This window comes from Nyctibius grandis, chromosome 15 (assembly GCF_013368605.1).
Source record: "Nyctibius grandis isolate bNycGra1 chromosome 15, bNycGra1.pri, whole genome shotgun sequence".
Classification (NCBI taxonomy): domain Eukaryota; kingdom Metazoa; phylum Chordata; class Aves; order Nyctibiiformes; family Nyctibiidae; genus Nyctibius; species Nyctibius grandis.
In genome coordinates, this window is record NC_090672.1 from 5,658,966 (window position 1) to 5,677,939 (window position 18,974).

General features: G+C 45.1%; 1 protein-coding gene across 1 annotated transcript in view; it reads left to right on the top strand.

Annotated features, from left to right (window-relative positions):
• Positions 1 to 18,974, top strand: part of UBE2O (ubiquitin conjugating enzyme E2 O) — a 62,425-nt gene that overhangs the window by 26,334 nt on the left and 17,117 nt on the right. Inside the window, exons 2-7 of the mRNA XM_068413229.1 lie at positions 8,398 to 8,457; positions 13,412 to 13,522; positions 14,422 to 14,519; positions 16,040 to 16,103; positions 17,855 to 17,998; positions 18,648 to 18,757. Of these exons, the coding sequence (XP_068269330.1) occupies positions 8,398 to 8,457; positions 13,412 to 13,522; positions 14,422 to 14,519; positions 16,040 to 16,103; positions 17,855 to 17,998; positions 18,648 to 18,757 (587 nt within the window). The remainder of the gene's footprint in view (positions 1 to 8,397; positions 8,458 to 13,411; positions 13,523 to 14,421; positions 14,520 to 16,039; positions 16,104 to 17,854; positions 17,999 to 18,647; positions 18,758 to 18,974) is intronic.

Sequence of the window (18,974 nt, forward strand, 5' to 3'; positions counted from 1 at the left end):
CCCGGGGACACTTGCAGCGTTGGGAGATTATAAGAACTAATGGCACAGCTGGATTTTGAAGCTGCCCGTGTAACAAACCTTCCCACACCGCTGGCAGTGTTGAAAGGGAACAGCGACATGGAGCCAATGATTCGATTCTCATTTTTTAGATTGCGTGATCTCCTGTGGGTGTTGCAAGGGCTTCTCTCCTCTGCTGCCTTCCACACAGTCACCCACCGCGTGTTTCCTAAATTACTCTTTAGAAGATCGCAGGTGCTGCCTGTCTCTGGCAGTCCAGTAAACGATTGGTGTGCAATTTGATAAAAATTCATGTCCCCTTAATACAGGGGCTTTAAAGTTGTTGTAGACATTCAGCTGGTGACAGGCAAGTTTATTTTAGAGCAGCGTGTGATGGCCTGGGGCTGGGAGCTGCTGTGTGCATCCCTACCAGCCATGGGATCTTCATGAGCTAAATTAGGAAATCCTGCTTTAGGTCGTGTCTTCTGCTTGTTTCCTGAAAAGGTGTTATGTCCACACTGTACCGTTAAATCCACGGTAGTTTGCTGGTAACAGGCGCTGCTCGGGGTAGGCTCAGCGGTGGATTTTGGTTTGTGCTGCCAGTTGTGAACGTGCTGAACGTCGGACGATTGGCAGATCCAGATCTGCTAGCTGGGTGAACAAAAGAATTGTAATACGTGATCAGTTGGCTGCCTGCAGGGAGTGCTGCGTGCGAAGCAAAGCTGTCTTGGTTTCATCTTAGCTTCTGTGAAGTCCTTTAAAGCATTTATTTCTGTTTTGGGGAGCATTCAGCACCTCCCTACCTACCCCCGTTCTGTTCTTCCTGCAGCTGAAGTTAATAGTCAACCTGACCTTTTGCAGAACGGTGTTTTGCACTGCCCAGCACAGCCTCGTGAACAAGGTTTCAGTCTTTTTTGCACTAAATGTAGGAAACAAAGATCCTGCTCACTGTCCTTCCCCTGCTTTGACTGATCCAAATGGGGAACTGCATGTTCCTAAATCACTCAAGGTTTTTGACAGTTTAATACAGGCCATGTTGAACAATTTTTTAAATCTCCTGATGCAATTCCTAAGTAACTCTAAATATTTTCCTCCTTTTGTAATTCTTTGAGTGCTTTGAGATGACAAGTGATATCGTGATATTATGAAAATGCAGAATGATGTTAAAAAGCAAAATGTGTGAAAACCTAAATGCATCTAAAGGCATTAGTTACGTGGCAGAGCAGTGACCATCTCTGTTCTGTAGTAGGGTGTTGGGAGCCACGTACCACTCTGACATCTACTACTTGATCAGGCAGAAGCCAAGACCTTGTCCCAGAAGGGCGTAGTTCTTCTGTAAGCAATGCAGCAGTCTCCACAACCTCCTGCTCAAACAGATGTTGAACTTTTTGTCTGGAAGAGCCACAGACTCCATGTGCTTGCCATGTAGGAGTAGCCAGGAGCTGTCATGCGCAGAACTTCTGTGCCAGTCAGTGCAGAAGACTTATTCTCATAGTTTTGCAGCTGCATCCCTCAAGGGTTGTTTTTAAAACCCTTGGTATTGTCTAGCTCATTGTTCAGCTCTTCTGGGTAGTAGAATTTTGGTTCTCGGGAGTCTTTAAGTTTCTAGTAGTCTGTTTTCTGCCCCATTCTCCCCTCTTCAACCCAGCGTGGTTGGAAACCTCTAGCTGTAAGAAGTGAATCAACACATGCCACTTCAAATGTCACAGTGTGAACCAAATCTAAGCTTCCATGGGATTCTCTGCCATTGCTGCTTTATCCTCTCTCCTCCTGCTTTTTAGACGGCTCGCGTGCAATGCAATGTGATCAGTGTAACAGAAGTCTTTCAAGGGAAGTGAACTTTGTACGTGGAACATATTTTCCCGAGAGTAGTATGTGATGCCACTGGTAATGTGTTGATACTGAAATGATATTAAAAATATCTTGGCTTGAGATCTTCTGGGTCTCCGCATTTCTGAACCTTTGTCATCTAACTCTGTATCCGTGCTATATTTGGACAGCTGACTTGCTATTTTAGACACCTCGTTTGGATTTAAATAAAAACAGCTTATGTTGAGATGATTGCTACACTGCTGTTTTAGCTGAAGTGAATTTGGGTGTGTGACCAGACCTTAGCCTTAAAAAAAAAAAAATAAAAAAATAAAAAAAAAAATTGGGGGATGCTGACTTGGGTTGGCTGCTGCCAAGCCTGCTCCCTCCTGACCCACCTTCATGAACACCCACCCCACAGCCACCCCTGTGCCAGGGCCCTGTTGAGCTGCTCCAGGTTACAGCTGGCCATAGCATCAGTTGGCACCATTTTGCTTTCTCTTAGTGCCCAGGACTGGAGCTGGGGGTGGCCAGGAGCTGCTTCATGGAGTAGGGAAGATTCCCCTTAACCTCCAGTAAGAGCCCTGGAGTGGTCCCAGTCATGAACCAGTGCTATCTGGTATAGGTTTCTGAATCACAGCTTTGCCATTGGAGAAAAGGACCTAATTGCTTTCAGGTTTGGAAATAAGGTGTGGAAGTATGGTACACCGATGCTCTTCACATGGACTATCAGGTGCTGAGAGGCCAGGTCATTCAAAAAGACCTATGAGGAGCCTGACTGTCAGCTGAATGAAGTATCTCTTCACAGCATCGGACACTTGGATTTAGCTTTAAGTGATTATGGAGCATGCCCTGGGTGTGTACTGGGGTTTGGAGGGCTCTGTGGTGCCTTGGTACCTGTTGCTGCAGTAAGTTGCTTTCCCTATAGTGTGCTCTTAACCTGTGGTTTTTCTTTTTTCTCTGAGTGTTGATGCTACAAGTTTCCATGACAACTTCCAAACTAACACGAGGTGTCCCTTGAAAACAAAAATACGAACGTGAGGATTGTAGGACACTGGCAGCTGGAGTTGGTGTGGTGGATCTAGGGGGATGTCCCAGGGAGGGGATTAATTTTTTAACTCCAGAACAGATTCAGCCAGCTGACTTGCCTGGAGCACTCTCCAGTGCAGTTTAAAAAAGCCTTGATACATGTGAGACTAAAATCCTAACTGTTAAACTTGGACAGAAGTTGGCTATCTAGTTCATCTCTCCTCTATCACGACATTTGTCCATTGGCACAGAAAAGACAAGTGTGACATCTTTTCTGTGTATAATACCTTGGCTTGACTAAAAAGGAGACCATAGAATGGTAATACCTCTAAAAGGCATTATTTATTATTTTTCCCCCTTATGTTTTCTTTCTTAGTCCCACTGAGAGAACTCACCATCCCTATTACAAGACATGCTTTATAAAATTGCAAGGAATTTTTTCTCTCATGCTTTTTTTTTTGCCAATGTAGGAGGAGAGCCTGGGAGCAGTGGTTTAAATGAGATCAGTTACACAAGCTGTATGAGGAAGGTGCTGGGACATGTGAGATGGAGAAATAGCCCAGAATGAATAGCAGTAGCAGGTCTGTGCAGGTCAGCCTGGCTTCCCTGCCATCGTGCTGGTGACCACTGCTAGCCACATCCTTGCTTAACTCGAATGGCAGAAGCAACTTCCATAATAGATAGTTTGCTTCTGACTCTTAGTTGGATAAACATCTCAACCATCATTAGCAGTTCAGGTAAATGTATAGTTTCATCTCCAGCATTGTGCTTTCCTCCATATTTTTTGTTTGCAGTGCCTTGTATTCCCATTTTTATAAGTAGTTACCAAGGGAGGGTGGGTGTGTGCTGCTTTTTCTCCTCCATCCTTACGTGCCTCTTCCCAGAGCTCTTGTTTTGAAGGATAAAATGTGGAACGCGTCTGGAATAGAAACCGATGTTCTCCTCACCACAGTGATTGTGTTGGAGGCAGAGGCTGTAGGATCACACTAGCACCCTTGAGCAAATTTTATTCTTTATTGGTCAGACATTGCAGCTATATGAGACAGCACTGACCAAGCATGAACTTCAACAGTTTAGGCTGGTATTGGCAAGCTTTATACCGGATCAGGTGTCACCGTCCATAGCCAGGGTGCACTCTGTGTTGCTGGGTAGCTGAGCAGAAATGCAGTTGTAAAACCATGGCTGATGCAGGTGAAAGGTGTGCTCCAAGTCTGTGTGTCACTGGGTGTTGAAGATCAAGGACCTGTGATCTGAAGTTCAGCCTTGGGCAACGATGAGTCACAGGGACAAGGGCTCCTGCCCTTCCTGGTGTCCAAGCGTGGGTTGAACCTGCAAGGTCCACTGAGTAGTCAGCTCCTCTGAAAGCTGGTGAGGGAGCCTGTGCAGAAGGTGCGTGCTGGCGTATTTGAGACTGAACAACCAATAACTGCATGTAGATGCGTTCAGCCTTTAAAACTATGGTTCCCTGCTGTGTTTAAGCTGCTCCCCCAGCTTCTGTTCTTGGCTTGTTCAGAGCAGGGGGCAGTTTGCTGTAATTATCTCCTGAGACAACGTTGCCTGCTTGGAGTAAAGTGTGGCAGTGGCAAAACAAAAGGCTGCTATTTGCAGGCAGAATTACCTTCTTTTATGTCTCCTAAAGTAAAATACCAAGACTGCTGCCCCATGCAGAAAAGAGACTGTATGGGGGAAGAGATGTGAGGCAGCAAGCATGTATGTGTTGTCTTTTCTCCTTTGTTGGATAAAATATTGGGGGGAGAATGACACTGGTAGCTGGAGCCTGTGTAGAGGTGTCTTTGTCCACTGTTGGGTACCAATGATGTTACAAGCAAACCTGAGCAACTAATTAGTGAATTTAAGCTCTGCTTTTAAACATGCAGCTAGTGACCAGGGATTTATGCCACTACTGAGTACTTCCAGTACTGGTTTTGTTTGGACACACACCAACCAGGGCTAGTTGTCCCTATATCAATCTCAGCAACTCCTCTATTATTTGTCACTAAACTTCAGAATTGATTGCTGCTTACTTGCCTGCCGCAGTACTTGGCACTGATTGCTGCTCCAAATCATCAAAATAAGTTGCTCTGGTTTTGATCTCTTGTCAGAAGGTGGCTGTTGGAGAGGAAAATTGGCCCCATGTCTCCCATTTGCTTTATGGAGTTGAGAGCTTACACCCAGAGTCACAGTGTGAGTTTAGCCCACTGCTGCCCAAGGATGCTTACACCGAGCTGCTGAATTGCTTGTTAAAAGTGAGGGTCCAGTTTCCTGTCACAGACATGTCTCCCAGCTTCTGCAGTTAATTAAAAAAAAAAACACACACACAAAGATCTTGCTTCAAATGACAAGTTTGTTTGATAAGAAATTAGACAAATGGTTTGAAGCAATAAGCTACCAAGGCTTAATGAGTTAATGCTCAGCAGCTAGGCATAAATATCTGTTCTTCTCTCTTAGTCTACCCAGTTTCAGCTGGGAGCTGTGATGGCTACCTTATTTCTTTTGAGGTGAGGTGACTCAGCTGAGAAGAGCAACGTGCTCCTCTTGGTGCTTCTTCCCTGTGCAAAAATCAAAATTATCTGTATCCCTCCTGCTGTGTTGGTATGAGAGCATCAGCAGACCTGGTGAAGTATCAGCTGTTCTCCGAGTTGCAGCTGGTGCCTTTTGACTAGTAGATCTGCTGTGGAGCTCAGGCATTGATTCAGTGCAGAGCACCAAGAGAGCATCTGAATAGCGGAGGAGGAAATAAACGGGTGCAAGAGTTGTTCTGCTGCTTCTTTTTGCAGTCGGTGCGTTAACCAGCATAACTGACTCCCAATGGGTGTGTGTTGGTCGTCCCTTCTTGCCTGGGTTAAATGTGTGTGCAGTGATGAGCATCTTTGGTTTGCCTTATTTAACATACATAAATGTGAATTTTTTTTTTTAAAGGCAACACAACACATGCCTTGTGTTTGAGGTGTTTGGAGGGTGTTGAGCCCAGCTTGGTGTATGGGAGAGCAGGACTAGCTGAGAGCATCTCTGGGAAACTGATATTTCTCATTTCTGGGGCTATTATCAAGGCGTGTGGCTAGAACATAAAACTAGTCATGTTAATACTGACTTTCATAGAGACAAATATAGCAACTGAGCTGTAAGTACCTATTTTAAAAGTGCTTCTCCAATATTGAGTTCCCTCACTGCTGAGTGAGGGGGCTGACCTTCGGCTGATGATCACATCGCTCTGGGTATAACAGACAAGAGGAGGAATGACTGAACTGTCATGTGTTCATCAACAGCCATTCAGCTTCCTCTGGTGGGGTTTCTTCTGGGTTTTGAGAGTCTTTTGTGCAGTGACAGACCTGCTAAGTACGTATTGTTGATGCTGGCGTTCTGCCTACTCCTTGGCTTGCTTATCCTAGCAACTGAGGCAGGTGGGTCTGGCACATGAAGCTGAAAATCGTTGTGCTGCCTTTAACAATCAGAAGATCTGAAAATAGGTTAAATGTAGTCCCCCTGCAGAGAAAGTTTTATGCCTTGCTTTGAGAAGAATTTGCGTGATTATATCCTTCAGGAAGGATCACAAAATGGGAAAGCTACTCGTTTACAACTTGTATGATGTACCAGAGTTGACTAACACACAAATATTGATGCTGCCAGGTAGCATCAGATAATCTTGTCAGTCTGAGTTCTTGAGATACCATTTAATACAGAACGGACTGGTATGGCTTAATGATATGTTGAAACATCATACATCAATTTAAAAACCACGTGTCAGAGATTAAATTGCCCTAATGCATGTTGAAATGAAAGTATCGTTATATGCTTGGAGCTCTGCAGCAAGAGAACTCCAGTTAAAATACCCAAACTGGTGCTCACCCATGAGTACTTACCAGAATGTGAACGTTGCTGCCTGGTTCTAGATGTTAAGAGGCTATCTATACAGTACTTATTTTAACAAATAATTTTAGAAAGCTGTATATAAAAATTGATGTCTTATCTATATGCTCTGGTGGGCTGTGGGAGGCGATGAAAACACTTCCACAATCTGGAAATGGGCTGTGGGCGGCTTCAGGTTTCCCACTCCGGTGGAGTTCTGACTCCAGAAGTTGGGTCTAAAAGCCTAGCTGGCTGGCTCTCGTCCTCTCTTACTGAAAGACACAATCAAGAAGGCAATAAATACTGAGGTACTTTGGTTTGATTCCGGATCCTGTCCTTGGATTATAGATTTATGTCTAATTTAGTAAAGCAGGCTGTAAGCCAGGGCGTGGGTTAGGATGAAACGCTCACAAAGCACAGAGGATTTCGGGCTGGGGATCAACGAGGAAAAGCAACAAATGCGGCAGTAGTGGAGAGGTGGATTCTGAAAGTGAGATGTGAAAGAGGCTCTGTCCTTGATGCTGTGTTCCCACGGTGCCTCCCAAAACACCTGGTAATTGGTGTATTTGCAGGGCTCAGAGCGATGTACCAATGCAGATATGTTCTTGACCACTGAAATGCAGATGAGACTTCTCCCTGCTCAGCAGAAGGAAATCTTAACTGAGTTACTGTGAGGCTGAGCAAGCCTGAAATTGGAGTTCAGTCTTGTGGCCTCCCCGTTAGCACGCTTAGGACGTTATCCCTCGTGTAGCATTTTAGTATTAGTGTGTTCGATGGCAACTGCATTTTGTGGTTTTGAGCTTGTTGGTAGCACTTAATAGCCTGCAGGTAGTCTTCAGATCACTGAAACAGCTTGATGAAGGACCACTTTTGGAAGGGCATCGCCTTGGTTAACTGGCCACTAGTCACTGGAGATTCAGCAGGTGATACCTCCCCTTACCAGTAATGGCTTCTGGTCATGAACTGATGTAGAATATGTGATGATGGTCCAGCCGCATCTTTTGTTGTCAGCAGCAGCTCTTTGCCAGCAAGTGCTTTGGTAGGAGCTGGAGTATGAGCAGTGCTTTGACTTCAGCCATGCTTTTATGGACATTTTGTGTTACCTGCATGGACCTGGGGGCTACTGAGTGCAGCCACAGCCATTTCTTTTCCTTTTTTTTTTTTTCCAAGGCAAGTGCTTGCTGCAGTGAATCTGGCACCGGTTCCCCTGCCAGCTAAGACTTCTCACTGTACAGGACCTTGCTTAAAATGTTCCAGGCCAAACAGGATTTCCACAGATATTTGGGGGTATCTTGGGTGAAAAGCGTGTGGGTTGAGACGCAGAACAGTGGTGTGATGTGCTTCTTCCTGTGTCTTCTGTCTTCTGCTGTACATAGACTAGATGTGGGTAAGAAATGATGCGTGATGCAGGTGGAGGAAGAGGAGAGGGAGGCTTGAAGTGATGAACGAGTCAGAATGTCTGCATCCTTTCTGATGTGTCTGCTGGCTTAGAGCACCGTCGTGGACAGATCACCTCGTTGCTGTGTTTCAGATCCGTCAACTGGATTTTTGCGAACGCGCCAAGGGGGTTAACTGGGTGTAGAAGTGCCTCAGCATCCTCTGCTGAAAACCTTCTCGGTCCGGAGGATTGGGATACTGTGCATTTGTATTTGTCATGTTATTTCTGACTAAGTATCATCTGGGGTCACTAAATTCAGTGTCTCTCTCTTCCCTTAGCTGAAGCTTGAAGATCGCTCTGTGGTCCCTCGAGATGTGGTCAGACATATGAGCTCCAGCGTAAGTGCTTTTTTCTTTGTCCCTTTTGGATTGTGATACTGCTGCACAGATTTCTAAAACTTGCCAAATTGCCTGAATGGAACTGAGCAGTAATGCTTTGAGCGTGTTCTATTTTTAGTGTGTTTGATAGACCTAGCTGCATCCTTTGAAAATAAAATGCTGATAAGGCTGCCTCTTTACTGTGGCATATCTGCAAAGGTCTCCTGAGCCAGCGAGCCTGATGTCAGGTAATGAAACAAGAAGCTTGTCTATCCTGCCATCCTTTAAATCAATCCATTCTGAGATGTAGAGAGTGTGGACCTGCTCTCCTGGACTTAACAGGGAGGCTGGAGTGGAGGCAGACCACGTTACTGCTGCGTGCCTTTTGGTGTGCTGTGGTAGAGAATTGGGAGGAAATATTTTCAGGGAGACCTCTCAGTCTGCAGTGAGCACCATCTTGTCCAGTTTCTCCCAGAAATACAGCAAATCCTAACACTGCTGAAGCACCTGGCACAGCTTAGGTTGGCAGAAGGCAAGCTGGTTCTTAATCAGCAGCCCATAACTGTTACCTTTACTCTTCCTGGATAGTATTTGAAGTCCTACTCATTCTGTTCTAGTTGTGCACAGCACTTGTGCTTACCAGAGATGTGTGGATTTGGTTTTTGTGTAGGAAATACTGGGAACGTTGTTCAGTATCAATTATCAGACAAGATGTGGTCTCTTTAGGAGTGTAGCTAGGTTGGCAGTTTCTAGCTGTTGCTCACACCTAACCTATACCCCTGAGCCATATGGCCTGCCATGTGCACGCCTGTATCTTCTCTTGACTTGCTTCCAGCAGTGTGGCTACCAAGGTTGTTGAAGAAGCAGGCAGCTGGCCACTAACTGCTGCCGTTGGACCACGTGGTGTGCAGCCTGGTGCAGGGCTGGGGAAGGCCATTCTCTGACCTGGGTGTTTTGAGTTTTTAAATAAAGGCTTTTTTGTCAATTAGAAAAAAAAAAGTAAACCCACCTCTTTTTCACAGAATGTTCCAAAGAGAGGAAAAGGGAGAAAAAAACTTGAAGGGTAATTTGAAAAATGCTGAAACAAATTATTTCCCTAAGAAATGTAATTGTTTGAAATGGAAATTTGGAGTCAACATATCTTATAAAAACTGCAGCTTAATGAAAGCATTTCCATCCGAAACAATGCACAGCCAGTGAACCGAAATATCGGCTGTTCACACTGCTGTACCTGGCACAGCTGGAGTCTCCAGTATATACTTCTCGCTCAGAGGGATGCTTTGAGTCCTGCCTCTCAACTGTTTGTTCTCCAATGCTTCTTAAAGTCATTTTAAGCTTTCAGGACAGCAAGTTGTTCTCCTCTTGGCAAACATGGATGTGCTGCTTTTGTTTGCAATTTCCATACTCATCTGAGCAGAAATTGGCTTCTCTGGCTTGCTGCATGTCTGTTGGTAGATACATTACCCAGCAGCTGTTTTGCACGCTTGTTTATTGTCTGTTTGCATGTTTAAACACTGGCTTTTGCTTGGCTGTTTGTACTAGTGGCTGATAACTTCATTTCTTTAATTGATGGAATGGCGAGGGTATAACTCAATTTCTTCTCTCTATTCAAAAGCGTAGCAAATCTGAAGATGACTTATACTTCACCTTACCCTCAAGTATGTTTTAAATGTTAGTGGTAAATGAAACCAAACCCCTTCTATCCCAAAGAAAACCTTCACTTGTTAATCAGATGTATTCCAAAAATTACAAGAGCATTTAAAATAGAAAATCTGCAAGTGTCAGCCTGCCAAATTCAGGATGTGGGATGGTTGCCCTGCACCAGTTGGCCTGGCAAATGCACAATGTGGAGCATATTCTGTATTCACCACGCTCTCTTAGGACTTGTTTTTAACCTTGAGCAGGAAGGACTAGAAATTCTCTGTTCCTCAAGAGAAGAGAGCTGACTTGAATTCATGCGCTTCTCATCTAGCACTGAGTGTGAGGAAAGGCTGCTTCAGGGGGTGATGCACTAAATGATCTCATTTTCTCTGAATGCAGCTGGGACGGTAAGTCTAATCCAGCTGGATGAGAAGTGGTGAAAGTGGCAGAATTCATTTTTCCAGGTCATATATGCTCATTTGGGGGAAAGATTAAGAAGTGTCATCTGCCAGACACCTGGATTTTGTTGCTTCAAAGGGCGCTGGGCTATGCCCTCACTTTTAAATAAAGGAGTAAGGGTGGTGTAAAGATCCCCTTATTAGAAAGGAGAGCATTGAGGGAAAGAGTAGAAGGATGGGAGGTGGAAGATATAGGATTGAAGGCTATGCTTGCTGAGCTGCTGTTCTCTCAGGTGGGAGTTTGCTGGTCTGCCTTGAATCCTTGTCCCTGATGGGGAAGGAAGAGAGTCACTTCTCCATCCATTCACTGTTTAGATACTCAGTATCTCCAGCATGGTGCATGCTGTTAGGGTACCAGAAAAAGCAGAAAGAAAGTCTAGGGAGTGCCGTTAATTCTGGTGTGAGTGGGGCTTGAACCCATCAGCTCTTCTAATGAAGATCTATCACCTCCCTTCTGCTGTTGGCGTTGATGGAAATTGATTTTTTAACAGAACTGTGAAATGTCAGCTCATTTCATTTGTCCCCTCCTTTAATGGGAGCATCTAATGGACAGGACAGTTGTATCGGAGCAGGCTGGTGAGGAGCCGTGCTCTGGCTGCAGATCTGCCCTGGAAGACAAGAGGCAAGTTGGCACCTTCTCCCTCCAGCACTGCATTGCTGAGCGCTGCTATAATCTCAGAGAGTGATTCAGCAGAACCCCTCAGCCTGCAAATCTGCCTCCCATGTTGCAGGCTAATGTTTCATGTGACAATGAAATAAATAAACTCATAATAAACAAAGGTTCAGTGGCAGGTGAGGGAGCAGAGCTGTGACTCAACAGCCCTGTAGCTTCTGGGGCTGCTCACAACATTGATCTCTGCTTTCTTAACCACAGATAATGCTCTGTGCTCGCTCGAGCGTTTTGCAACTGGAAGGAGAAGCAAGCTGAACTAAACCCTGTGCTCTTGTGCATGACTAGGTGGTACCCAACTGTGTTAGACAGGAGGCAGGCTTGTAGGGTGGTGCAGGCACCTTCTCCATGGGGAAACTGTCACTTAAAGAATGGGCAGAGGATATTGGTGCATGACAGTCACCCCAGTCCTGGTTTTATTACTTGTTATTCTTTCACTGTCAATAAAAGAGGGCATTTAGGGGCCCAGAGACAAGGTGATCCACAGAAACTGTAGGTGTTGGATTGTATCATGTCTCAGCTGCTGTCATGTTGGCTGCTGATAAAGGAAAAATTAATTCTGAAATGCTCAGTGTAGGGCACGAGATATATTTCTTGAGGTTTTTTTTGGTTGTGACTGCTAAGAAATCTAAAACACAGGGCCTGAATTGCAAAGCATGAGCAGAGGATGGACTGGGCATACTTAGTTTAGCTTAAACTGGAGGAAAAGCAAGGTAAGTGGCTGTGCTCTGGCCTTCAGAAGCTGTGGGTTTGTTGAGCAGGCGCCACTTCTGAGCAGGCCTGGCTCATCCTACAGCCCAAATCGTGCTGGCAGCAGCTCTCATAAATCTGGTGTTGTTCTGGCAAACCCTTTTCAGGTGAGAGTTATGGCACAGCTCTGCTGGGCTCTTCCCTGGCAGCCTGTGTGGGCTGCAAGCTACGTCAGGCTCAGCTGCTGTCATGAGGGAGCTGTTGCTGGGAAAGGCTCCCTTTGCTTCCCAGCCTCTCGAGAAAGAAATAGGAGTGCTGTGGAGCAGCTGGAGGGAGCAAGCCCCTGCTGCTTCGGGCTCTGCCAGCCATTCTGGCACAGCTATGCATGGGCGATGCGTGGGGCAGGACCCACTCTCCTCATCTCTGCTTCCTTGGGAGCTGGAGGGCTGAGGAGCACAGGGTTTGTGTGGTGTGAGGGAGAGGACCTGCAGCAGACAGGTGGAAAGCAAGCCAGCCAAATGGGCTGAGCAATGTATCCAGGAATTATCCCCGACTGCAGGTGTCTGTAGGGTGTCCTTGCTCTAACTACCTGTCCTCAAGATGAGACTGGATGAGTTGAGCACCAGCAAACTCACCTCCCAAAAGGGCTGCCCAGGGCTCTGAGGGAAAGCCTTGAATAAATATTTAACAGCGTATTTATAAGTGGACTGAGCAAACAAATCCCCCTCTCGCAGGGTGTGAGCCCTTCGAGTGTTATGCTCAAGTCCTGTTGGAGCAGAGACCTTGATGTCTGAGATAAGGACAGCTGCGGAAGTTGCTGATACCAGGGCATTTGTCATGCTGGCCCTCAGTCAGCTTTTATAATGGACTTGTGGTCTTTAATAAATAAGAGTAACGATTGTCCCAGCTGTCAGGAGGCCAAGGCAGCTGCTGCATTTGAGTGTTTGGGTTAGCAGCCTTCCTTGCAGGCCTTCACCATATGTGTGAGCAACGTGCATATTGTGTGGTCCCTGCCAAACCGTCCCCAGAAGGCTCTTGACAGCATGCATTATTTTCTTGGGGACAAAAAAGATTAAAACTTTGCTAAAAAGTGAGGGAGTTAATGACAACCACCTTATAATTGGACCAACTGTAAATGATCTGGCTTGAAATCTTGAAATCTGACGAAAGGTGCCAGATTTTTTTTTTTTATGGCAGAAATGAAGACCGTTTATAATGTTCTGCAAAACCAAGCTTTATGTGAGAAGTCACAGACAGCTTTAAAGGTTATCTCTTGTGTTCTGGGGTTGATGATCTACCCCTGCCTTTGCTGGCGTAGGGCAATACCTGCAGAGTTGCAGAGATCCACTCAGTTGAATAGACCGAGGAGCCAGGCAGATTTTAAAGCAAGTAAATGCTAATGACCTGACATAGTGTGGTCTTACTTGGGCTGCAGCCCGTTCGTACACAGAGCACATACGTGTGTAGGTAGGACCTTCCCTAGGTGATAAACCCTTTTTCTCTCTTGTGTTTTCAGGACAGCCAGTGTGGGACTGTAATTGATGTCAACATAGAGTGTGCTGTGAAGCTGGTAGGAACCAACTGCATCCTCTACCCTGTCAACAGCAAAGACCTGCAACATATCTGGGTGAGAACACAGCCAAAACACATGCTGGGACTTGGTGGTTTGGAGGGATGCTGCTGTATTCCAAGTAACCCATGCAGGGGAGGCATCCATATTGTGCAAGATGCATCTGCAGTTTGGTTTTATTTTAAACTTACTTGAAAGCATCCCCCTGAAAGAAGATGATGCAGCATCACCTCATCTCCCCATCTGTTCTGTGTTTCTGATCACATTGCTGAGACCAAATTGACTTGGAGCGCTAGGCTGACATTCGATTGTGCGAGAACTTCTGCACTGAGATGGGCTGGTGTGATAACCTGACTGGGGCAGCCCCATGGCAGTGGCACAGAGCTTCTGAGCTGCAGTATTGTTATTTAAACAGGCTATAAAAATGCTGAGAGGGGTCGAGTATCTTTTTGTTGAGCTGGAACAGTCTGAAATGTACCTGGTTCTCCCTCTTGAGTGGGTGGGTGATTGCCAGAGACCAGGTGGGACAGGATTTCATCATTCTTTTTCCTCTGAGAAAAAGATAATTTGGGAGTGAAGAGCAGGAGCAGCACAACCGTTCTCAAGAAACAGCTTGTGGAAAGGCAGTGGGATACAGGCTTCTCTGCTTGGGATGGAGTATTAGGTTCAGTAGTAAAAATTAATTGTTAATATTGGCTGAAGGCAAGTGCAACTTAAGAAGTTTAAGATCCAAGGAAAAATTCCCAGAAAGCCTGAGCTGTTTAACTGGTGTATCCAGGCTATGCTGTCAAGCAAACTCTTCAATGTACATTTATTCCCATTTACAGTGAGATCTGCCGTTGCTGTCATAAATCCCTTGGAGATTGCTGTCTAGTCTGAGTTGTCTGAGGACTTACGTGATGGCTTAAAGTACAAGGGTTGATGTTTATAAGGCTTGTTTCCTGTTTTCTTCATAGCCCTTCATGTATGGTGACTACATAGCCTATGACTGCTGGCTGGGCAAGGTCTATGATTTGAAGAACCAAGTCATCCTCAAGCTTTCCAATGGAGCCAGGTACTTCTTTCTGTTGAAGACTGTCCCCCTTGGGTTTCATAATCCTGATCTGTTTTGGGAGAACTAGGAACAGGCTGGGCTTCTCATTCGCATGCTGATAAATCATCTCCTTGCGTTATCTTCAGATGTAGAGTAAGAATACATCTTTCTCTGAAAACATTGATTCATTGGTCACCCTCTGGAAAAGCTGTTGACTGAAAGGTGTCTTTTTTTTTTTCAATCCAAACAGATCAGTCCTCTAAGACTAAAGTATGTTTGTTTTTTTTTAAGCTGCGCTTCTCCCCAGAAAAGTAGCTTTTTAAGACAGATTGCATCTGCCAGTCTTTTTCTCAGCAGGAGTGCATACCTTCACCGAGATGCAGAGAGGGAGGATTCCTACCTTAAAAAAAAAAAAAAACAAAACTGAAAGTATAGAAACCTGCAGGTTGGTGGTTTTCATCAAAGACAAAAAAGCAGCCCAAGACTGAACAGCATGGCTTTATTGTCACTGTTATTTGCAGCTGTATTAGGAATGGTTTTTCAATGAAGACATAATCCAAAGTCATATCTCTAGAGAGGTTTAACCAGACATATTGAAAGAAATGTCTAGTTAACTTATTCTGTAGCTCTGCAAAGCCAGCAGAAGGATCTGAATTCTATTCCTTGTGTGTGTCGGACAGTTACTTGAGAACTAAAAACCATCTGAACTCGCTCTGTTCACTCTGTTACTGAGGCCTGTCTTGTCCAACAAGCTTTTTCTTGAAAAGGAAGGAAGGAACCAGTGGAGGGCCAAGAGGCTTATGGGCCTGGCAGCTGGGGGATAACCCATCTGTCTTGTAAATTGAGTGTTGACATTGATGTTTTTAAAAAAAAAAAAAAATAAAACAAACCCACAAGCCTGCAGCCAGCTCTGAGTCTAAGAGAAGTGAGTAATGCGAGAGCTGTAACAGATGACTGGTGGATGCATCTGTGATTTTGATTGTTTTAGCTTTCAGTTAACCCAGACTGAAAGGCTCTTACGCATATGTTAAACAGGGAGTGAAAAATAGCTACGCTTCTCTATCTGTATCGCCTGCAGTTACTGGTGCAATTTAAAACCTTGCTTGGTTTCTGTTACCAGCTCATGCGTAGCTATGTAAAATGAGGTAACTGTTCTCAGAATCTCTTCCAAATGAATCATTTGAAATCTCACCAGCCCTCACTCTGGAAATGAAGCTATTACTGAAGCGAGTATACCCAAATTGCCTTTAGGTTCCAGTGTCGGTGTGAATAACAAACGGGACTTTTGCAGCAGACAAATCTTGTCCAGCACCCTGCATATTAATTTTTTTTTTACATGCTGAAGGGAACCTTTAAATACCAGGCAGTGCGTTTATAGCTTGCCTACAACCAATTTTGCTGTGGACCCTAAAGGCTCAGCGATATGCTGCTGGGCATATGGACAGACGTGCTCAGACAGTGTCAGTTAATTTGGAGCTGTTTGCTTTTGAGATGGATGGATGGCTCTGGAAATGTGACCATGTCTCTTGTCTGTTTTCCAGGTGTTCTATGAGCACAGAAGATGGAGCCAAGCTGTATGACGTTTGTCCTCACGTCAGTGACTCGGTGAGCTTCTGAGTCTTTTTGATCGACTTCATCTTGTAAGCTTTTTGTGCAGGAGGGAGGGAGAAGGCAAAACCGTAGGCACTTATTAATCCTAAAAATTAAACAGTGTATCATAGCTGAAGAACACTTCACTAGATCTTCACTTGAAGTAAGTGTAACAGGGTGGAGCTTAAAGGTAATGTTATTAATGAGCAGGTTTTGTGGAGATACTGCAATTAGTGTGTCCAACTGCTTTCTTTGCAAACAACTCGCACAACATGCGGTCACATGGCTCATGTCAAGGCAGTTCACTGTCTGTTCATTATATCTGTACATGCTTGAAAAGGCTTTTACTCCATTTCATGCTTTCAAAATTGTTCCCCTTCTGGAAAAGGGCATATTGTTTACAAGGTGTTCTGCTAGAAGCGTGTTTCCAGATCTGTAAAATACTATCTCTCTTGCTATTGTAATCCATCACATTCTCTGAATGGAGACCTGCCACCATACTGGCATTTTCCAAATCACGTGGTGGGCAAGGTTTTGCTAGCTTTTGGGTAAAACAGAGTTCTCTGTGATGAAGGCTGACGACAGCTTGCTTGTTCTTCCACACAGCATCAGGAGGGCCTTGCCGCACTCCTGCCAGCGGTGGTGGGAGCTGAATGGCGTGTAATTCTTAGGAGCTAGCAATGCAGTCAGTCCTTATCCTTCCCAGCCTTCAAAGCAAAGGTCCCTTTGATCTAAAATGGCACTTCTGTTAAAATTTGATGCCTGTTTCTTCAAGACTAAATGGACTCAGTTAAATAGGATATGCTGCTGTGGTTTTCTTGTTCTGTACAGAAAAGGTGTGGTCTGTTGCTAGATACTCTCCACTCTTTTAGTCTCTGCTGCTTTGGATGGTGCAGTATGTTTTCCACCTGCTAAATGGATGCTGTAGCAGCATCCAGCTTCTGGGTACCCAATTTTGAGATACCTTGTTTTGAGTCAGGCTGCCTTTAAAGGCTATGTAGTCCTCTGGAGACTTGCGGTTTGGCCTGAAACATGAGTTGTCTCCAGTGTTACTCTTGATCCTGTACTCAGAATTGCTGTGTGTCAGATACTTACCTGAGTTAGATCTTGTTGCACTGCTCTTATCCTTTCTGACAAATTACAAGACTCCATATGGGTTTGTGTCAGCATTTTATCTACCCTAAACTGCTCTGTCTGCCCCCACATTCTGAATCTTCAGCTCATCAAGTCACTCTAAATAGCAGTGGGAGAGAGCTCTAGGACAGCAGTTGTTGTGTTTACCATCCTATTTTGTTTTCAAAGAACTGTCATGTTAACTAATCCACTGAAGACAGGAATAATACTTACAAACTTAATTGGACAAGCAGAGGAGCGAAGGCAGACATCCTCTGGCTCTGACAGCTGCAGGTGCTTGAATTAGAGCATGGAAAAGAGATGGGTGTCCTTGCCCAGGACTCAGCCCACCTTGGCCACCTCCTTACAGGAACATTGTGGAAATCCACATCTTTTGTTCCCTCCAAATACCTTTGCTTCTCCCCTCCTGAGTCATAGTCCCATATGGATGTGCACCAGAGCGGGTTGCTATAGGAACTGCTGGGCTGACTTCAGGAGAGGAATGAGCTTTAAGAGATGGACAACTTGCAGACTTTCCCTTTATGGTTAATCTTACTGATCACAAATGAGAGAAGAGTAATGCTGGAATCTTAAATCTTCAGAGCAAAAGTTCTTTATACTGTTTTTTTTTTCCGCCTCCCTTTCCCCCACAGGGTCTCTTCTTTGATGATTCATATGGCTTTTATCCTGGGCAAGTCCTCATCGGGCCTTCTAAAGTCTTCTCCAGCGTGCAGTGGCTCTCGGGTGTGAAGCCTGTTCTGAGCACAAAGAGCAAGTTCAGAGTGGTGGTGGAAGAGGTAAGGACTGACAAGCTGACACATGGCCACTTTCTGCACAGAACGGTCCCTGGCTGGTGTTTTGGAGCAGAGTCAGCTTGCCATGGTAACCTTCCAAGAGCAAATGCACTGTGGCTTTCTTCTTCTGAGGTGACAAAATTCCTCATTGTGGACTGACAGGACTTTTGAGCATGGCCTGGCTTTTACTCCCAAGGGTCCCTGCCAGCACCCTGTAAGGTGATCGTGCTCCACTACACTTAGAGGCCAGTACTGCTGATCATTAGGGCAGTAGAAACACCTCTTCTACTGAAACTTAATGTTGCCTGCTGTCCAAAAAGGGAGAAACATTGCTGACTCTTTGCTGAAAGAAGGAGCAGCTCCAAGTCCATTAGCATGTTTTTGAGACATTGGACTGCTGATTTGTATGTACTATAGCTCCCTTCTGAAGCCAGATGTCATCTTTCTTGAAGTTAAAAACTGTAGAAGCTCTTGGTGTTGCCAAGAGTCGTGCGGTGGGAGCACTGTAGTGGTCCTGGACGTGGTGAAAATGCACTTGGCCATCTTAAATCATTAAAGCGGGTTTTCTGCTTTCTTGTGAGTTCAGATCCTAGACACTGGTCCAGGAAAGCTTCTGAAAAATTAAATTGCTTTCTCTCTCTTTACATTGTAGGTACAGGTGGTAGAACTAAAGGTCACTTGGATCACTAAAAGCTTCTGTCCTGGAGGTACTGACAGTGTGAGTCCTCCTCCCTCGATAATCAGCCAGGAGAACCTGTCCAGGTGAGATCAGTTGAAAACCCCTTTTCACTCCCAGCACCCAGGGCCTGCACGGGCTATGGGTGACATGCCTACTAACTGATTAGACACAATGCTGCTGTTTCCAGTGGGTTTTTCTCTTCATTGTGTGCCTGTATATTCCAAAGCTTCAAAAATAAGAGATAATAGCTTCCAAATTAGTTTAGCAGACACTTGATTTACCAACACAGGGGCTAGCACC